Consider the following 18,644-nt stretch of genomic DNA (forward strand, 5'->3'; position numbering starts at 1 on the left):
AGTTGATGGCTCTGCTGGTTAGGGTCGTTGGTGCTTATGATCCTTGATGGGTCGTACTCATATACACCTTACTACTTGATTTGCAAGGATTTGTAAGGTTTGTTCTGAATTTCTTTATTAAAATTCTTTTCTTAACATCTACAACTCTCTTAGTATCAACTTTTTAGTATACTAAAACGTTAGACCCTATTTTAAATTGACAACACTGTTCAAACATCACTTGTGTATTATACAGACCACATTGGAGAGGTAAAGCTAGGTCATAAAATCAAATCACTAATTAGAATCATTCACACTCCTATTATTCAAAACATTAATTAATATCGTTCATAGTGTCCAATTTGCGAATTCCTTATCCCTTTTTGCAAAAATGTCAATCAAAACAATTCCTAAATACGCAATTTGACAATCTCTAGTTTTCGATTTAAAAAAAACAGTTTGCTTAAGTTATATAATTACGACCATACTCTCAAAACATGTTTGACCAAATTATCAGAAACCTGTCCTTCATAAAATATTACGCAATCCCAAATAACATAGGAAGGAACATAAAGTAGTGGAAATAGAACATAGATCTCTACTAATAGCGAAGTATTGAGGAGGGGGCAACTCTTTTCATATGCGTAATTTTTTCTGCTGATTTTAAGTTTTAATGTTGATCCTTAATTTCAGTTGAAAAAAAAATTATTTTTTATTTGTACATTCAAGAGACCAATTTATTTCGCTTTTTGAATTGTTTGGTGAAAAGTTAAAGGTACATTTTTTAGGTCAAATTATGCGGTGGCTGCTGTATTTTATGTGCCACATTGTGTATTGTTATAACTGTGGCTACAATAGTTGTTCACATGTCACGCTTACAAAGTTTACACGAATGTGTTTACCAGGCCCAACGCCACAGCTGTACATGCACAGTTCGACTACCCACGGTTCTCCAGACATCTATGAATAGCAATCAGCTTATGATACAGTCGAAGAATCTTGAACTTGGGTATGAAGAAGGTAGAGTATAAATTTTCTTGGTGGCAGGTTGATTGAAAGTGAAAATATCTTTAGCGCTTATCACTGGTGCTTATCTAAGCCTCAGTGGGTAGATTTATGGCTAGTTGACGGCAATCTAAAGGATATGCGGCTAAAATCTTACTTGCGTTTTGTGTTTTACTTAAAGAAAAAAAAACGAATGACCGTGAATTGTCAGTTTAATTGACATATACTGATATTTATTCCTTAAAATTTTGATAATTTTTATATATGAAATTAAAAAAAGCGAAGATATTTAGAACGTTTTGTCTTCAGTAAAGCGCGGATTATGTCTGGTCTTGAGAAGGCATGGGGGTTATCAGCCGTACTAATGTTAATTCTTGCTCGAGTTTGACTCGGCTATTTATTATAATTTCTGTTCGTTTTGAGTTTCATTTATTTATTGATAGTGATTTGTGGTAGTTTTACGCTTGGAAGATTATTTGACTTTATTTCCGTTCAGTTTTGGCTTAATGGAGCTCTATACTTTTCTTTAAAAAACTTGTTTTGGGGAAAAAAAATTTAAATTGATTCTGTTCGTTTTTTGTTGACATTGTCTTTTTCATAGGAAGAGATATTTTTTATCTTTTTAGTTTTTTTTCTATAAGAATCCATAGTTTGGGTTGCTATTTGTATGTTGGAGAACCTTTTTCAACAATTTTTAATCCTGACACAAACAGTATCTTTTAATTTAATTACATTAGTCCTGAAGTTGAACTGAAAATAAAACAATATCATTCCCAAAAGATTCTATCTATGCTCTTTGACAACCTGGATACACTTACACTCTTTTTATTTATTTAAATTGTAAGAGAAGAAGTAGTAATAGTATTAGCCCCAAAAGTTTTAACTTAATAATCCCAGTCGTTCTCGATATATTGCTGTGGTGTCTTCTTGTCAACCATAAGCGCAATGCCTTTGGATTTAGTTTAAAGCAACATTTATTTAAAGCATAATGGGCCAATTATGCAGTTGTGTGGAGTTGGCATACCCAATATTCCTAGACATAGTTGCTGGGCCGTTCTACTATGCTAAACATAATGGCTGTCTCAAAATTTTGACTGGATGTGTTTGGAAAATGGGCTTGAGAGAAGGGCTGCTTACTCTCCAATCTCTTTTTACACTTAAAAAGGGCACCAGCACTTTTAATTTTGAATCGTAATAGCTCTTTTAAAATTTACAATAATATTTCTAGCTATTATAGAGTTGTGAAGCATATGATATTGCTTATATGCACTTTTGAAAACCTACATGCACAGAGTTTTCTCGTCTAATTGAAACTCCTCCTAAACTTTCCGTAAATGTTTCACCTTAATACCCTTAGTGTCATTAGTAACAGTAACTGTAGTGGTAGTATTGAAAGTATACACATAGTACCTTCTGGCTAGTTCAAAATCCCCCAAAAATTACCCTTAAAGGTCTAACTTAATAATATAGTTTGTTCTTTAGATATTTCTATGTCACCTTCTTGAAAGTCCGCATGCTCATAATTTGTTTTGATTTAGTTCCACATCCGCCTAAATATTCCTTAAAAGCTTCACCTTGTAGCAGTATTAGTGGCAGTATGCGCATATCATCTTTTGGTTTCTTTAACATCCCCTTCAACACACGCTGAAAGTTTCAGCTTAATACCATCAACCGTTCTTGAAGCATTTCTGATGTGTCCGCTTAAAAAACTGTGTGGGCATAGTGTGTTTTGATTTAGCTCTATTTAGTTACTATACATCCAGAATTTTTCACCTTAATGTCCTTAGCTTTAATAGCACTAGAAATAGTATTGGCAGCAGAATTAATTGTAGTAGCCTAAGCTTTAGTGGCAACAGTAGTAATGGTAAATAGTAATGGTAAATGGTAAATAGTAGTATAAGTATGAGTAGAAACTGTAGTATTAGCATGCAAATATTTTCTTTTGGTTTGTTTAACATCCCTCACAACATGCCCTGTTATTGAAAATTTCACCTTCATACCCATAGGCATAGTTGTAATAGTAGTCATAGTAGTAGTGTTGACATTACTAGAAATAGTATTAACATATGGCCTTTTGATCAGTGGAACATCCCTTTCATCAAGTCCTAGAGGTTTCAACATAATATAATTAGCCTTTGCTATGACATTGCTGATATGACCTTTTGATAACCTGTATGTTATCATATTTTCCTCTCAGTGCTCTTAGCCTTACAAGTAGGCCTAGTATAAATAGAAGTTATAGTAGTAGTTAATGCAGCAGTAATAGTAATATTAGCAGTAGTGAGCACTTATTGTCTTTTGGTGAGGTGATCTTCCCCTTTAAGCATTCTCTGAAAGTTCCAGCGTATTACCCAAATCAGTTCTTCTGATACGCTATTTTGACAATTTGCATGCACATAGCGTCTTTCGATTTAGCTCTAATTTCCCCTCAATACTATAAATAGATTGATCTGGTATTAGTAGAGGTGGTAGTTGTAGTAGCATTGGTAGAATGCAAATATTGGCTTTTTGATCATCTCCTTTATCATTTCCTGAGTTTTCCAAGTTGATATACTCATAATTCCAGTGCTACACCCTTTTGACAATCCTTATACCCATAACGTGTTTTGATTTAGTTCAAAAAATTCTCTGAAAGGTTTACCCGAATGCTCTTCGTCTTCTTGGAAAGTAAAGTTCAAACTTGCATACTATTCTCAATAACATATACTATGTGTAAACAATGAACAAATTGCCTATTCTACAGCCCTTGTCCTGAGGACACTGGGGTGGTTGACATCCGCAAAGACATAATTGCTGGACCTTTCAAAAAGGTTGAACAAAATAGATCTCTTAAAATTTCGATCGGATATATTCCGGGGAATGATATGCTTAGGGGGATTGATTGCCCTCCATTCACTTTTACTCTTAAAAAGGACACTAAAACTTCGGACTTCAAATCAAATGAACTCCATCCGATCCAAAGCTTATACGACCACCCAATCCCGAAAACCTTATATGCCCCGGGACATAACTTACAACCCTTGCCTATTGGCTCTGGGGGATTGTGTCCACCCTAAAGACATTGCTATATGATTTTCGGACTATTGGTAACAAAATGTTTATCTCACAATTTCAATTGAATGTGTTTTGCGAAAAGAGGGTGTCAGGAAGGGAGGCTAGTTGCTCTCCGTTCCCTTTTGGCTCTTAAAGGGAACTAGAACTATACATTTTAAATTAAATGAGCCTCTTCTAAAGTCAAAACTACCACCACTTCCATAAAAACCTGATATTCCCCTGGGGCATAAATTACAATCCTTACCCCAAGACTCTGGGGGATTCTGTCCACCCCAAAGGCCTTATTATATGATCTTTGAACGATTTTTGAACATATGGCTATATCAAAATTTTATCAGATGTATTTATGGAAAATACGACGTAGGGGGTGCCCCCTATCACTTTGATTTTAAAAAAGTTGCTAGAACATCTGATTTCCAATCTAATGAGCCCTCTCTGGAGTTTTTACGACCACCCTTTCCATAACAACTTTATTTGCCCCTGGGGCATAACTTAAAACCCTTGCGCTGAGGGTTGGGGGGGGGGGGTTGTCATTATCAAAGACATATTTTCCAGACCTTTCAACTACGCTGAACAAAATGGTTTTCTCAAAATTTTTATAAGATGTGTTTTGGGAATCGATGGGTGTTTGGGAAGGGGGCCCTTGTTGCCCTCCAGTCACTTTTGAATATTAAAAAAGGTCCTTTCAATTTCCAATCAAATGAAATTTTTTTGAAGTTTCTTGGACAACAAATGGCAGTCTCAAAATTTGTGTAAGATGTATTTCGGGAAAATACAAGGTGTCTATGTGTGTGTGTGGGGGGGGGCTTTACCTGCCCACATATCACTTTTAATATTAAAAAGAGTATTAGAGAAATCTGACTAACAATCCAATGAGCCCCTTCCGAAGTTTATACGACCACCCTTTTTATAAAAAAAAAACCTTACATGCCCCCAGGGCATAACTTACAAGCCTAGCCCTGAGGGCTGTGGGGGGTTGTCATCCTCAAAGGCATAAATTATGGACCTTTTAACTACACTGGACAATATGGCTACCTCAAAATTTTGTTTGGGTGTGTTTGGGGAAATGGGGGTGTGGGAGGGGGGTTAGTTGCCCTCCAATCACTTTCGTCTATTAAAGCCCCTTCAATTTCAATGTAATGAGCCTTTTTCGAAGTTTCTACTACAACAAATGGCCATCTCAAAATTTCTATCACATGAACTTCAGGAAAATACGATGAATGGGGGGGGGTATCCACCCTCTGATCACTCCGAATCTTAAAGGAGGCACTAGAACTTCTAATTACCAATCCAAAGAGCCCCCCTCTAAAGTTTATACGATCACCCTTTCTGTGCAAACCTTATTTGCCCCCAGGGCATAACTTAAAACCCTTGCTCCCAGGGCTGTGTGTGGGGGAGGGGGGTGTCATCCTCAAAGACATAATTTCCTGATTTTTCAACTACCTTGAACAAAATGGCCATCTCAAAATTTTGATCGTATGTGTTGGGGGGAATGGTGGGCTTGGGAGGGGGGTTAGCTGCCCTCCTATCACTTTCGAATATTAAAAAGAGCACTAGCCATTTCAATTTCCAATTAAATAAGTTCTTTTCGAAGTTTTTACGACAAGTCCTTCATTACGAAGTGCCCTGGTCTAAGATCAAAAATAATACATTGTGCCCACATTGCTTTTTACCGAGGCAGTGCTATTGCGCTGCGTATGATTTTCTCTCTTTAGAAGAATGTTTACATTCATTTTGTCTTCTGTGTTTTCCCATCAACGGTGTTGAGTGGGGGAGGATTTCAAGTTCAATCTGTCCCAGAAAATGGGTATAATGCCATATCTTAATAATTTATACTTTGTGTCATTATAATAGCTATAAAAAAAATATCTCATGTTCTCTCCCTCCCTCTCTTAAAACCTCACCCAAAATGAACTGGCCATTACCTCTGATACATAATTGATTATTAAAAAAAACAACTTTCTGCAAAAGAAGTTTTTCAAAGAAAAATAAATAGCTTACGATATAATATTTCCACGAAATATTAAACTTTGCCCCTCCTGCTGATCCTACAGACCTCCCAGATGGTCGACCCCTTTTCCAATTAGACAAGTACAGAGCCAATTAGTTTACATGAAGTAAAGACAGTACTGCGTAAACTAAAGAATGGAAAAGCAGCTGGCATCGATGGTATACGTCCTGAACTATTGAAATACGGTGCTGTAGTGCTAGCTGAGCCGCTACACCAAGTGTTAATGCAGATATGGGACACTGAGGGTATTTCCACAGATTGGAAGAAAGGGGTTATAGTGAAATTATTTAAGAAGGGTAGAACTACTGATTGCAACAATTGGCGAGGTATCACCCTACGGTCTGCAGGAAGAAAATCCTCTGCCAAGTACTTTTGAATCGCATCAATAGAAAAGTTGACGCCATACTCAGAGATAAACAGCATGGCTTCCAACCAAGTAGGTCATGTGCTGACTTGATCTTTAGTCTTAGAATACTTAATGAAGAATCAAATGAATGGTAGACTGAAATCATAATGGCTCTCATCGATTTCTTGAAGGCCTTTGACTCAGTCCATAGAGATTCATTGTGGAAAGTATTGTGCTACTATAGCTTCGCTTATAAAATTGAAAGAATTATAATGGAATTATATGATGAACAAATGTGCTGTTCGAACTGATAATGGGACCTTGACTGAGTGGTTCAAAGTCAACTCAGGCGTTCGACAGGGGTGCATTCTGTCCCCAGTACTGTTTACAATGCTCATTTATTTTTATCCTGCGGACGTGCAACTTCATAGGTGGCATCCAGTTGAATGAAAATCGCACTTTATTCGATGCAGACTTCGCAGACGGTATAACGCTCCTTTCTCACTTAAGAGAGGTACAACATGGATGAGCTCTTGAAAATAGGTGAACGAATAGGTTTGGCAATAAGCACGCAAAAGACTAAAATCATGCGCAATAATGTGAATAAACTACCTGCTGAGGCACTGTCAGATAAGCAAAGGAAATTGAAGAGGTAGAGATGTTTAGATATCTTGGGAGTCTAGTGAGCACCGATGGAAGCCTCGATCATGAAATTGCCACACATATTGCGTGCGCAGGAAGCACCTTTGATAAGTTAAGAAATGTTTGGAGAAGTGCCACTTTCTCTTTGAAGCTAAAACTGAAGCTCTTCGATAGTAATGTCCTGTCAGCACTAATGTATGGTTCTGAAAGCGGGGCGCTGACAAAACAGCTAGAAAAAAGAATCCAGAGTTTTGAAAATAATTGTCTTCGACGGAGTCTCGGAATCAACTCGACGGACAAACTTAAAAACTGATTCATTAGAGAGAAGACTAAACAGCCACTCGTTATTGACAAAGTCATAAGCAGTCGGTGGCGATATTAGGGGCACATGGTTAGAATGGGCAGCAAACGTCTGCCTCATGATGTTTGGTGTTGGACTCCTCCAGGAGTTCGATGGCGAGGACGATAGAAGGCTACACTTGGACGATGCCTAGAAAAAGACGCGCGGCTCTCAAGAACATCCCTTCATGAAGTTTGGCCAAAGACGCTGGAGAGGTAATCGTGGAGGGGCATCCTTGCTGCCTTATGCGCCGAACGGCGAGGGAAGTACTAAGTCTAAGTAAGTAAAGAGCTTAAGAGAAAAATATAAGAAATATAAAAATATAAGAAAAAACTAACCTTTAGACCAGTAGAAATAAATTTCTACAATAATTTATAACGAACAAAAATTAAATAAAAAATAATAGCAAACATACGAATAACAGGTCCTAATATAAATGAATAAATAAATCTTAAAAGGAGTAAAAATTAAATTGAATGCTCAAATCAAACTTAAAGCAAACAAAAATCATTACAAACAGGAGTTTGGCGACTTTCTCCTTCTCCCTCTCTAACTGTAGACGTCTAAGGCCTATTGTGTCATTTGCATTACATTCAAAACTATATGTGTCTTGAACAGTCCTTGGAAAGAACTATTAAGATTAAACTTCATATTAGATATATAATGATATTTATCATTAAATATCTCAGAACTTTCTTTTTTATTTCATCGTAATTTATATTTTTATTTTTCAATACTGTAAATATAAAAAAAAAATTTGTAAAATAGTTCGTTTTCAGTAAAGTGTAAATGATGCAGTAGGCTTTAGACTTTTACGACCAGGGGAGGGGAAGCGGGCATTAGCCAAACCCCTGTTTGTAATGATTTTTGTTTGTTTTTAATTTGACTTGATTTTTACTTCTTTTAATTTAATTTTTCAATTTAATTTTTACTCCTTTTAAGATTTATTTATTCATTTACATTAGCACTTGTTATATGTATCTTTACTATGATTGTTTATTTAATTCTTGTTCTTTATGGGTTTCATTTATTCTTTACTAGTTATTTTTGTGCGTTTTGAGTTTGTGTTACCAAAGGGATTTATTTCTGCTAGTCTTAAGTTTAATATGGCTCTTTACGTTTCTTTGAAAAACTCCTTTTTTCGGAAAATTTTCCAATTAATTTCTGTTCGTTTTGATTACCATAGTTTCAAGTTTTCCAATATCCCCCATTTCAGTATCATTTTTTTTTTCAACATCAAAGTTTTAAATTATCGAAGTAATTTTTTTTTTAACATTAAAGTTCCAACGTTCAACATCCCCCTCAGTATTCCATGAAAGCGGTCACAAGTCAGATGTAGTTGCAGTTGCAAGCAGCCACACTCACATTTGCAAGTTGTTGCAGTTAGAAGTAGTCACGGTTGCAGTCGCAACCAGTCTCATTTGCAGCCGTAATAGAAGTAGTAGCAGTTGTAGTGGCCAGGAAAGTTTCAAGTTAATACCCTTACCTGTTCCTAAAATGTTGCAGATATGAATTTTTGATAACTTGGATACAGATAGTTTTTTTTTTATTTAGCTCAACTTACCCCTCAACATTTCCCGAAACTTTGCTTCAATACCATTCGCCTTTTTGGACATCCTAGGATCAAACATTCCCCCCTTTCCCAATGATAAAACCTGCATGTAAAAAATGAACAAAACGAATTGTATAATTTATATTCCTTGCCCCAGGGGTTTTGGAGCTTGGGCATAGCTATTATACGTTCTGGCTATTTTGAATAAAGTGACCTTTTTAAATTTCTACCGGTATTAGGGCGCATCCAAAAGGGCAAGAGGGGGTTGGGTGGGGTGATTGCCCTCCATTCCTTTTTTCAACATCCCTATCAATATGCCTTTAAAGTTTCAATTTTATAACTTAGCTGTTCCTTAAATATTGTTGTTGTGTCCTTTTGACAACCCCCTGCATATTGTGTGTTTTGACTTTGTTTGACATCCACCTTTATATTTTCAAACAGTTTTACTTTAATACCCTTAGACCCAGGGTCAAACTTGCCCTCTTTTCCCAATTAAATAAAAATAAAGTGGTTTTTTAACAAAACTAAGGAACGAAGCTATGTCTCAAGCAGAATAAGAAAAAATAAAATAAAAAAATAAATAAATAAAAAACCTACCAGAAATTATAATGAATAATGAACTGAAAGTTAAAAGAAACAGATATTAGACTTAATAAATAATGAAACCAATAATGAACTTAAATAAAACTAATATTCAACTCAGACTGAAAATGAACAAAAACTACTAGATATATGAACTGGGAAATCGTCCCCCTTTTACCCCAATTATAATAAAAAAAACAGATATTAAAAGGCAGATATTAAAGTTAAAAGAAACAGATATTACGCTTAATAAAAAATGGAACCAATAATGCACTTATAATGTACCAAAAATAAAACTGATATTCAACTCAAAGTCAGAACGAACAAAAATTACTAGACACGTGAACTGGGAAGTCGTCCTTCTTGACCCCAATTATGGCGCGAGTTTCAATAATATCTATATGTACATACTATTTTCTGGTTTAGTTCAACTTTCCCTTCAACATTTCCTCAGAAGTTTCACTTCAGTATCCTCGGCCTTTGTAAAATTCGCTACAGGAGTGGTAGGTTTAGTGGTAGTAGTTGTAATAGTAGTAATAATAGTGGCCTGCAAATATCACCTTTTGGTCAATTGTTATTCCTCTTTAAGCATTCCTTGAAAGTTTCAGCTTAAAACCTAACTTACAACAACTTATATAACTTACAACACTTGCCCTAGGGGCTGTGTGGTGTTGTGTCATCCCCGGAGATATAGTTATTGGACTTTTCAACGATTTTGAACAAGATGGCAATTCCATAATTTTGATTAGATATCTTTAGGGAGATTGAAGCTAAAAATGGCTTGGGAGGCGGGAAGTGGGGGGGGGGCTTTTCACCCTGCAATGTCTCTTCAATATTTGCTCAACACACCTGGAACGTTTCTACTTAATATGCTCAGTCGTTCTTTAGGTATTGCTATTTTCTGATGTTCCCTTTTCACAATCAGCAAGCACATGACCTAGGGTGTTGATTGTGATCGGCATCCCTCTCAACATCCCTCAAAGTTTCACTTCAATCCTCTAATCCTCTTTGGAGACCCAGGATCAGTCAGGCGCCCTTTTTCAATAAAGATCCTTATATTTTAACAATGGTCAACTTATATAACTTATAGTCTTTGTCCAGTAGGCTGAGTTGTTAACCCTGGAGGTTTAGCTATTTGACCTTTGCCATTTGACATTTTGAACAAAATGGCTATCTTAAAATTTTGATCCGACGTATTCGGGGGGGGGGGGGTATAGGAGAGGGGTGCTAGCCCTCCGACTAGTCTTGGTTCTTAAAAACTGCACTGGGTTTTTCGTTTTCAGTTCGAATGAGCCCCTTCCACAGTTTATAAGACCGCCCCTTCCACAAACGCAACGGGCTCCGGGAGCTTTGTCAACCCCGGAACTATAATTATTTGACTTTTGGACTATTTTGAACAAACTATCTCAAATTGTGATAAGAGGCATTTTGGAGGAAAAGGCCATGGGAGGGGGCTGGTTGTCCTCCAATCATGTTTGACTCTAGAACTTCTAGAGTTAAACGGGAGGGCACTAGAACTTCTGATTCTGAATTGAATGAGCCCTCTTGGAAATTTATACGACCATCTGGGAGAAAAAAAAGAATAATACATTGAAGCCTTATGGCTCTTTACTATAGACAACACTATACCGTTGCCACTGATGTTTCGTTAGAAACAATGCAAATATCCTGAAAATATACTCTAAAAACTTATTCATATTGGCTTCTTTTTGTCCTTGGTGATATAGTTTTGCAAATATCCTGAAAATATACTCGAAAAACTTATTCATATTGGCTTCTTTTTGTCCTTGGCGATATTTTTGTCCAGGCTACAGAATTGTTGTTTTCTTGGGCGAGCGGTCTAATGTGATTGAAAAACAGATGGTGCTACTAGACGATCTTAACAATACTGCTAAATTCCTCCGAATGTTTAATTGCTGGATTTTTTTAAGTCAATTAGAGGTTGTTTAAAAGCAATTCAGATTAATATTGTTCTATTATTTTTTTTATCTGATTAATAAGAAACGTTATTCACTATAAGTTATTTTATCCATCTTCGTTCATCCATACATTGCATCATCCTTGAATGGGAACAGATACAGATTGATCATCCTTTGCTTAATAATCAATCTGTAGATACTGTTGATTACTATGTTACAGCACAAGCGTATGTAGTAATTACAAAAAAATACATGTTATCGAAGTGTGTATGATAGCATAAACTAGTTTGGCAAGAAAGTACAATTGTAGTTACAACAGGAATTCGGTCACTATAATTTTCTTTTATTGATTTGGACTATTGGAGAGAGGGAGAGACGAAAGAGGTGGGAGAAATATAGAGAGAGGGGGAATAGTATAAGTGCTAATTGTAGCAACTATCGAGTTGGAGATATGCTTCAAAAAGCGAAACATCCTAAATTATTTGAAAAAAAAAGTTAAAAAACATGAAATTCCAAGGCAGTACAGCTCCAAGACCCGGATACGCGCTTTTTAATTTGGCTATAACGATAGGTGTATCGAACTCTAGTTGTTATTGAGAATGTGGAAGCATGGGCGCCCATAGACTGAATTTTAGGGGGGGTTACCTGGTCTAATAAGCACTTCCAATGATGTATAATTGAAATCTCAAGAAAAAATATCGTGGGCAGCGCGATAGCGCTGCCTAAGTAAAAAGCGATGTGGGCACCATATATTGTTTTTTTTTTTTTTTTTATACCAGGGCACTTCTTTGACAAGGAGATTTCACAAGATGGTCTCCCGATATCTTTACTTATAACCAGCTCCCCCTCTCCCACGTGAAACACTTCAATCCGCGTCTAAACTCACAGCTGTGGTATAGCCATTTTGTTAAGGGTAGTTTTAATGTCCGGAAATTAAGACTGTAAGAATGAGACCACCCCCCCATCCCCACAACCCTCAGAGCAATTGTTGAAAGTTACGCCCTGTGGGGATATAAGGTTTTTATAGGAAGGGGGCTCATTTGATTGGTAATCAGGAGTTCTACTGGTCTTTTTGACAGTCAAAAGTGATTGGAGGTCATCCAGCCCCCTCCCCATACACCAATCATTTCCCCAAACACATTCAGTCATAATTTTTGAGAAAGCCATTTGGTTCAGTGTAGTTGAAAGGTCCAGAAATTATGTCTTTGAGGATACCCTCCCCCCATATAGCCCTCAGGTCAAGGGTTGTAAGTTACGACCTGGGGGCATATAAGGTTTTTATAGAAATGGTGGTCGTATAAACTTCACAGAGGGTTGATTGGATTGGTACCGTAATCAGAAGTTATAGTGCTCTTTTTAAGAGTCAAAGTGATCAGAAGGCAAATAACCCCCCCCACACACACACAAACACGTCGTATTTTCCAGAAACGCATCTGATATAAATTTTAAGATGGCCATTTGTTGTTGTTAAAACTTCTAAAAGGGCTCAGTCGGTTGGTAATTGAAAGGGCTAGTTCCTTCTTTAATAGTCAAAAGTGATTGAAGGGCACCCCCCCCCCTCACGCCCATCATTTCCCCAAATGGTTCCAGTCAAAATGCGACAAGCCCATGGCTTCCTCCTTTATTGAATAAAGTAAAAATAAATAAATAAAAATCTCGAGATAGTTATTTTGTTTGACGTAGTTTAAAAGTCCAGAAATTATGTCTTTGAGGATGAGAACCCCCTCATAATCCTCAGGGCTAGGTTTATAAGGTAGGCCCCGAGGGCTTTTAAGGTTTTTATGGAAACGGGGGTCGTATACACTTCGGAGGAGGCTCATTGGGTTGGAAATCGGAAGTTGAAAAGCCATTTTTGACAGTCAAATTTATTGGAGGGCAGCTATACCCCCCCACGTCATGTTTCCACCCAATGCATCCGATAGAAATTCTAAGATAGCCATTTGATCAAAAATAGTCCAAAGACTTCATAACACGGCCTTTGGGGTTGACACAACCCCCCCCCCCAACGTATGGGGACAAGGGTTTTAAATTATTCCCCGGGGGGATGTAAGGTTTTTATGAAGAGGTGGTCTTGTGAACTTTAGAGGAGGTTCATTTGATTGGAAATGCATACGTCTAGTTCCATTTTTAGAGTCAAGCGTGATGGAGCGAAATTAGCCCCCCCTTCCCCTGATGTCCTCTTTTCCCCAAACATATTCGATAGAAATTGTGAGACAGCCATTTTGTAGCCAATAGTCCAAAGAGAATATAACAATATCTTCATTAATCAATTATAAGAAATATTTAGGCGGATGGTGAACTAAATCAAAACAAACTATTAACATGTGAACTTTCAAAAAGGTGACAAAGCAATATCCCGAGAACAATTTATATTATTAAGTTAGATCTTTAAGAGTAGGTTGTGGGGGATTTTGAACTAGCCAGAAAGCACTATGTGCATACTTTTAGTACTATAACTACAGTTACTGTAATTAAAGACACTTAGAGTATTAAGGTGAAACTTCTAGGAAGTGTTTAGGGGGCGTTCCAATTAAACAAAAAAACCGTATACATGCAGGTTTTCAAAAATGCATATAAGCAATATCATAGGCAGTACCACTCTATAATAGCTACAAATATCATTGAAACATTTAAAGAAGCTAATTCGATTCAAAATTAAAAGTTCTAGGGTTCTTTCTAAGAGTAAAAAGAGATTGGAGAGAAATTAGCCCGTCTCTCATGCCGATTTATTTCCCAAACACATCTAGTCAAAATTTTGAGACAACTATTTTGTTCAGCATAGTAGAACGGTCCAGCAACTATGTCTTTAGGAATATTGGGCATGTGCCCCCTCAATTATGCCAAACTATGGGTTCGTATAGAAAAAATAACGAAAAGATATAAAATATTATTTTTTTCCCCCATGAAAATGACTTTGTCAATAAAAAAACGAACAGAAATTTATCTAAAAAAAACTTTTTCCACAAAAAAAGCTTTTCAAAGAAAAGTAAATACCTTCATTAAGCTAAAAATGGTCAGAAATGAAGTCAATTAATCGTCCAAGTGTAAAAATACAACAACTCACAATAAATAAATAAACTAAAATCAAAATTAAAAGAAATTAGAATAATTAGCAATGTCAAACACAAAACGATCAAAAATTAGCCTTACTAAGGCCGATAACCCCCATCATTAGAACATAATTTACGCTTTACTGAAAACAAAACATGTTTAAATGTTTTCACTTTTTTTTACCTAAATAAGTAAAAAACTTTTTTTATTCACTTTTTTTACTCATTTTTTATTTTAGGGAATAAATATCAGCATATGTAAATTAAACTGATATTCCACGGTCATTTTTTTTTTAAAAGGAGTGATGGGGGTTGTCAGCCCTAGTAATGTTATGAGTTTGACTCGGCAATTTATTATAATTTCTGTTCGTTTTGAGTTTTATTTAATTATTGATAGTCATTTGTGGTTGTTTTACGCTTGGAAGTTTATTTGACTATTTCTGCCCATTTTTGGCTTAATAGAGCTGTTTACTTTTCTTTGAAAACTTATTCTGTGGAAAGTTTTTTAAATTAACACAAATGTATGACACTGTCATTCAGCCGGGGGGGGGGGGGGGAACGCAACCCCCTTGTCCCCCCCCACCCCCTTATGGGCACCCATGTGTGGAAGTGATAGGCTCCCATATATCAGTCATAACAGACACCCAAAGGTCATCTAAGACTCTTAAGGGACGTATTAATCAAGTCCCTGTCTTTGTGAACTTTTTGAAGTTCTGTCGCAAGTATTATGCACAGTAATTACCATTTCTATCCAAAAATCGCTCATTTCATCTCAAGAATATTTATGTTGTGACAGCATTCGCGGTATTCACGTTTAAAGGGTGCACTGAATCTATGACGCCTTTTAAGAGTCAAAAGTGACCGAAGGCAACCAACCCCCTCACGATAAGTTTCCCTCAAATGCATCCGATCAAAATTTTGAGATGGCCATTTTATTGAAAATGTCCAAAGATCAACTAACTCTGCCTCCAGGGTTGTCAAAACCCCCATAGCCCCAGGACAAGGGATGTAAACTATGTAAGTGGTCCATTGTTAACATGTAAGATTTTTATGGAAGGAGGGTCGTATAAACTTTGGAGGAGGCTCATTCAATTTGGAACGAAAAGTTCTAGTTCCCTTTTTAAGAGTCAATAGTGATTGGAGGTTAACCAACTCCCCCCACGTCCTTTTCCCCCTAATATATCCGAATGAAAATTTTGAAATAGTCATTTTGTTAATAATAGTACTAAGGTCAAATAACTATGCTTCCAGTTTAGGCCCCCCCCCCCAATAAAAGAAAAACAAGGCAAGTACTGTAAGCTATGCAAGTTTCTCAATGTTAACATATAATCTTTTTTATGGAAGCGGTTGTTGTGTAAACTTTGGAAGAGGCACATTTGATTACAAATTGAAAGCTATAGTGCAATTTTAAGGGTCAAAAGTGATCGGAGGGCAACCAATCCTCCACGTTTTTTTTCAAATACGCCCAATCAAAATTTTGAGATAGCCATTTTATTCAAAATAGTCCAAAGGTCAAATAACTATGCTCCCAGTTTTTACATTCCTCCCACCCGATTCCCTGGGTTAAAGGTCTTAAGTTGTGTCAGTTGCTCCTTGTTAACATATAAGATTTTAATGGAATGGATAATTGTAAAAACCCTGAAAGGGGCACAGTCAATCGCAATTTGATGGTTATATTTCTCTCTTTAAAATGATTTGAGGACAACCAGTCCCCTGCGCCCTTTTTCCCCAGAATAAATTTGACCAAATTTTTAGTTAGCTGTTTTGTTTAAAATTGTCGAAAGTCCAAAAAGCCATGCCTCCAGGGTTGGCAAAACTCCACACAGCCCTCGGGACAAGGGCTGTAAGTTATACAGGGTACCCTTGCTAACATATAAGATTTTTATGGAAAGGATGGTCTTGTAAGCCTTAGAGGGGGAGCAAATACATCCTTCCCCATCGAAGTAACTTCTTAAAAAAAAACTTCCAGGTGTAGCTGTGTAGGTAATAGGAAATTATTTATGTCGTGTTTCTTATTTTAACAGCCTTTCATTCATATATGTAAAACTTTTAATTCTTTTTCCATTCAATTAGAACAAACAAGTTCCATTACTCGCCACTACGGAATCTGAGCATTACCAATATTAATGCTTGCGACAGCGAGCCACTCAGTATTTGCTTGCGACCCACTGGTTGGGTCGTAACCCAAATTTTGGAAACCACTGGGCTTAGAGTATTAAGGTGAACCTTCAGAAAAATTTTGATAAGGATGCCAAACACAAACAAAACACAGTTTTTCCTTACTGGTTGTGACAAGGGGATATCAGCGATATTAGGTTTTATTACAGTTAGGTTTTATTGCTCCCGTAAAAAAGATAGGTAACAATTTAGATTTTGATGGTGTCCGTCCCATTACTCTTACTCCAGTTTTTTGAAGTTATATGAAAGCTTTTTAGCTGAGTGGTTGAAAGTAAAGATAATCCCAAATGTTGACCAAAGACAATTCGGAAACCTACGCACTACTTCTACCACTCATTATCTTGTTCACCTTATGGACACAATATGTAACACTCTTGAAAAACCCAATACCTGGCTCAATGTTATCGCTGTTGACTTGCAAAAAGCTTTTGATTTAACCAACCACAATATACTATTAGAAAAGCTATCTAATGACTTTCAAGTTGACCCTTATTTAATTAGAATATTTGCGTCTTTCCTCTCTAATAGAACACAAGTGGTGAAATACCTGTATGTATATTCTGATCCCCTCCCATTTTATAATGGTGTGCCCCAAGGAACCCTCTTAGGTCCAATTTTATTTCTTACAATAATAAACAACCTTGCTGTTTATTTTCCGGATAGATTGAGATTCGTTGATGATCTAAGTGTCTTAGAGAGACATGTTTCAAAAATTTAAAAAGCAACCCAATGGACATCTTGGAATGATATCAGCCGACGCTCTTACTGATGATTCTAAAGTCAACCCTTTAAAGTCAACTGTTCTTACTATTAATTTCCTTAAAACTCACCCCTTCTTTCTCCTGTCCAATCCCCCCTGGCGTTACCATCTCAAGCGACTTAAAATGGGATTGTCGTATTAATGACATCTTAAAATGTGCAAATGCCGCATTTTCTCTTCTTAAACTCCTTAAAAAATTTAAATGCCCTAAATAGCATTGTTTGAGGATTTTCCTGTCATTTGTACACCCAACCCTTGAGTATGCCTGTCCTGTTTGGCATCCTGGCATTTCCTTTGAATTGTCGGACAGAATAGAGGCAGTCCACAAAAGGTGCCTAAGAATTATCTTCAATGAGGGTAAAGTACCTTATCTTTCCCTTCTTGGGAGAGCTAATCTTGTCACCCTTAAGGAAAGAAGAGGAAAAATTACCTTACGGTTTGCTAACAATGCCGTTCATAAACCTCGAACAACTCCCCTTTTCCCTGGTCAATATTCACCCCTTCGACCCCACCTCCCGCGTTCTATGTCAACAAAAATCCCCCTTCTTGCCCCAATAAGAATTTGCACTGAACGATATAGGGGAACTTTTATCCCTTACATAGTTGACATTTTCAAACAGTGAATCTCCGCAGCCCCCCCCCCTTCACTCATTTTTTACCTCATAGTTATTAATGTTAATGCCCATTTTGCAAATTTGGAGGTTTTTTATATATGTTTTTTAGTCACTAATAACTTATGTTTGTTTTAATTTTACTTTATCTCCTTGTTAATTTTACGAGTTCTCGTTTTTTTGGCAATTTTGCTGACTTGACATTGGCCTTCTAATTTTTTGAGTTTAATTTGTTTTTGTTTGTTTTTTGTAATACATTTTACGTATTTGACATTGACTCTTTTATAATTTTCTGTTGTTGTTTGATTGTTTGTTTTTGTTGTTCTTTTTTCGCTTTATTTGACGCTAAAGTGCGAATTCGGCCCTTTTGGGCATGCGATAGCCGTTTTTCAGCAATAAATCTTATCTTATCTTATATCTAAGGAACGGCTGATGGTATTAGGTCAAAACTTTCAAGGTATGCTGAGGAGATGTTGAAGAGAGATTTGACGGCAGCCACCTCCCTTGTCTTTTTTATGTGCCCCGTCTCCTCAACAATGGTTGAAATTTCTAAAATCACCCTTTTGTTCAAACTACTTTCTTACTTACTTACTAACTTGTAGCAGGACTCAAGCA

General features: G+C 36.6%; 1 protein-coding gene across 1 annotated transcript in view; it reads left to right on the plus strand.

Moving 5' to 3' along the window:
* The window catches only part of LOC148956590 (uncharacterized), a 198,170-nt gene that overhangs the window by 148,393 nt on the left and 31,133 nt on the right, over positions 1 to 18,644 (plus strand). The window contains exon 5 of the mRNA XM_089091333.1: positions 768 to 999. Coding sequence (XP_088947459.1) covers positions 768 to 999 — 232 coding nt within the window. The remainder of the gene's footprint in view (positions 1 to 767; positions 1,000 to 18,644) is intronic.

The sequence above is a fragment of the Artemia sp. Qi Xiang Cuo genome, chromosome 1 (genome assembly GCF_049724085.1).
Source record: "Artemia sp. Qi Xiang Cuo chromosome 1, ASM4972408v1, whole genome shotgun sequence".
NCBI lineage: Eukaryota > Metazoa > Arthropoda > Branchiopoda > Anostraca > Artemiidae > Artemia > Artemia sp. Qi Xiang Cuo.